Here is a 3,202-nt window from a genome sequence, read left to right as displayed (position 1 = left end):
AGAAAAGGTTCTAACAGGATTTCCCACTAGGGGTGTTCATGGTTCGGTTTGGGTCGGTTATTGGTTAAAACCATAATCAAATCAATTTAGTCGGTTTTTAAATGTCTAAAATTATAACCAAACCAAGTAAAATAATAACCATCGGTTTGGTTCGGTTTGGTTCGATTTTTCGGTTTATGACTAGCCGTGACAATTCAAATATTCTCTCTCTACATTTTTTTACTATAACCATAACCAAACCAAATATTATCGGTTTTTCAAATTTAAAACCAAACCAAACCAAACTAAACCAAATGTCGATTATTTTATTCGATTTGGTTAAATTTTTAATTTGGTTTTGGTTTTAACCAAAACTGTGAACAACCTTATTTCCCACTTAAAAACAAAAGAGAGAATCGAAGCTATATAGGTCTTTCGCTCACAACAAGAAACTTTGTGTAAAAAAAAAAAAAAAGAAAATGCGCATCATATGTAGCCAACATACCATTCTATATTGTCACTTGCTTTCTTAGTTATTATCATTGAGATGCTGACACATAATCTTTAAGTTAGAAGTTTCAGTCTTATGATCATCTACTCTCACAACCTTCTCAAAGTTGGAATAAATTACTCGGTCCGTTTCAATTTATGTGAACATAGTTAAAAAATTTAATCTTGAACATGTCACCACATAATTTGTGCAGACTACAAGAGTTTTGAAACTTATAGTTTAAGCATATCATAATATTTGTGTGCCTATAAAAGTTTTTCATCAAGTGTAAAATGAAATATTTAAGTTATGGTATCTTATTTCCAAATATTGAAAAGGATCATACTGTTTGCTAAAAGGAAATAGTTTTGTATAAATTGAAACAAATAGAATATAAAATACTCCAAATTTGTTGTTCTTGAAACATAATCCCCCCCTCCCCCCCACAAACCCAATTGCATAAATACCTATCAATTTCACCAAAAATCAAAGCACAGAAAACCCAAAGAAAAATGATAGGAATAAATTGTTATTCTTTTCCTCTACAGAGAAATCTTTCTTCCAAGTCAGACCATAAGAGCCATTTATTATCTTTCTTTGATTCCAGAGCAAAGAGTAACAAACCCAAGACCTTGTCCATGGCATCAAATTCAATCAAGCTATCCCTCATTTTGCTTCTAACAATTTTCATAACCTCAAAGGCTGAACTAGGCCAAATTAAAGAAACAAACATGACACTCTATTTTCAAGATTGGTCCGGTGGACCAAATGCCACTGTGCTACAAATAACAGGCCATCAAGTTGGTCCCCTAAGTTTTGCTAAATTTGGTTCAGTGTTTGTTACCGATGATCCAATAACAGAAGCCTTTGATAAGAACTCGGCAGAAATTGCTAGAGCACAGGGCATATATGTTACTTCTGCATTGGATGGCAAAATTTCTCATGTGCTAATATCAATTATCTTTACCAATGAAGAATATAAAGGGAGTACTTTGGAAATACAAGGTGCTAGTCCTCAGTTTGAGAGAGTAAGAGAAGTGGCTCTGGTTGGTGGTACAGGAAAATTTAGGCTTGCTAGGGGATATGCAACTTTTGAAACTATTCACTTTGATTTGGCTGTTCATTATGTTGTTATTCAGTGTAATGTTACAATTTTACATTACTGACTGGGGGAGTAATTTACAATGACAACAGTCCCTCAGAATAAAGTAAACTGGTAGCATATGGTTTGTTGTCCAATTTGATTGGTCTATGTAAAGGCTAGCACATGATAAATAAATGCTGTTTATAATGATAACTCTTCGCCGGTGTTTCTTATTTATACATTTTAAGAATGTCTGCCAAAATAATTTATTCGAGCTTCATTTATAAATTCTGCCAAAATCTCTTAACTGCTAGGCAAGATCCATCCACTACTCAATTTTTAAGAAGCAGCTCAATTTTTAGAAATTCTCTAAAGTGCTAGCCAGCTCAACCATTAATAAACAATAATAATCTTCCAACAGGCGGAGCTAGGGGCACAAGGGGATCAAACCTTCTTTGCCGGAAAATTACACTGTTTATACAAGGTTAATTTTTTTTTATGTACAGTGGAGGTAAAATCCCTTTAGCCTCTTCTAGAATTTACTTATTTATATTTTGAATCCCCTTACTAAAAAAACAGCTGGCCAATGGCACTTCCTTTTGAAAAAAACATGCCTTAATTGCAAAGTGGATTTAGCAACATTTCAAATTGGGAAAAGGATCAAATATAACCATCTACTTTAGTTTATTAGTTATCTTTGCCCTCTGTTAGCGAAAGTGCAAAAATACCCCTTCCGTTAATAAAGTGTACACTTGTACCCTTAAGTGTACGCAAATCTCCAATTCAACTAAAATTAACCATTTAATTAAAAATACCCATGCTCCAAAAGTTGATCCGCCCCGACCCATCTCCAAATAATTACACACCCACCCAAGCAACGGAAGAGGTGTTTCACGAGTTTGATATTGAAGATTCTGTGTGTTAATTTTCAATTGACGAATAAAACTTGTTTAATTGTCTGAATCAACAAATATGGCATCTAAGAGCATCATTGTTGATTTAAACAAGGGGGAGAAACTAAACTGTGATAATTATGACATCTGGAGTCGTAAAATGTGGTACGTACTGCAAGGGCAAGATGCTCTGGTAGGCATTAACCATGTTTTGGTTCACCCAGAAAAAGGTAACACTGCCAAACACATAAGAGATCTGGAAGCTTATAGTGCGTGGAAAAAGAAAGATTCTACTGCACGTGGAATTATTGTGAGTTCTGTTGTTGATGATCTCATTCATGAATGTGAGGAATACCCTATTGCTCATGCTATGTGGGCATACTTACGAGAGACATATGGGGGTACTACTGTGACCCGTCTTTGATACTGACTATCAAATTTGACACTTACAAGAAGTGTTATGATCACAATGTCAAACAACACCAAGGTGATGTCTAACATGATTTCTCAACTCAAAAGTCCTGATCATGTTATCTCTGATGAGCAGCATGTTCAGGCAGTGATCCGGTCTCTTCCCAATAGTTGGGAGCATTTAAAGGTTAACTAAACCCATAATGATAGCATCAAACTTTTTTTGATGTTGCCTGTCATGTCGAGTTGAAGTCGAGCGGCTTGGTGCTGCTAAAACTGTATCTAATACCTATGTGGCAGAATCAAGTGGCACAAAGTCTTTAGGCTTCAAGCGCTAGAAGAATT

At 35.0% G+C, this 3,202-nt stretch overlaps 1 protein-coding gene across 1 annotated transcript; it reads left to right on the top strand.

The window, feature by feature from the left end:
• The first annotated feature begins 925 nt into the window (after positions 1-925).
• Positions 926-1,754, top strand: LOC132618566 (dirigent protein 22-like). Its single transcript, XM_060333594.1, has one exon. The coding sequence runs from the start codon at positions 982-984 to the stop codon at positions 1,633-1,635; it is 654 nt and encodes a 217-aa protein (XP_060189577.1). The 5' UTR covers positions 926-981; the 3' UTR covers positions 1,636-1,754.
• The last annotated feature ends 1,448 nt before the right edge of the window (positions 1,755-3,202 follow it).

This window comes from Lycium barbarum, chromosome 11 (genome assembly GCF_019175385.1).
Source record: "Lycium barbarum isolate Lr01 chromosome 11, ASM1917538v2, whole genome shotgun sequence".
In the NCBI taxonomy this organism is placed as follows: domain Eukaryota; kingdom Viridiplantae; phylum Streptophyta; class Magnoliopsida; order Solanales; family Solanaceae; genus Lycium; species Lycium barbarum.
This window is presented reverse-complemented; position numbering and strand designations above follow the sequence as displayed.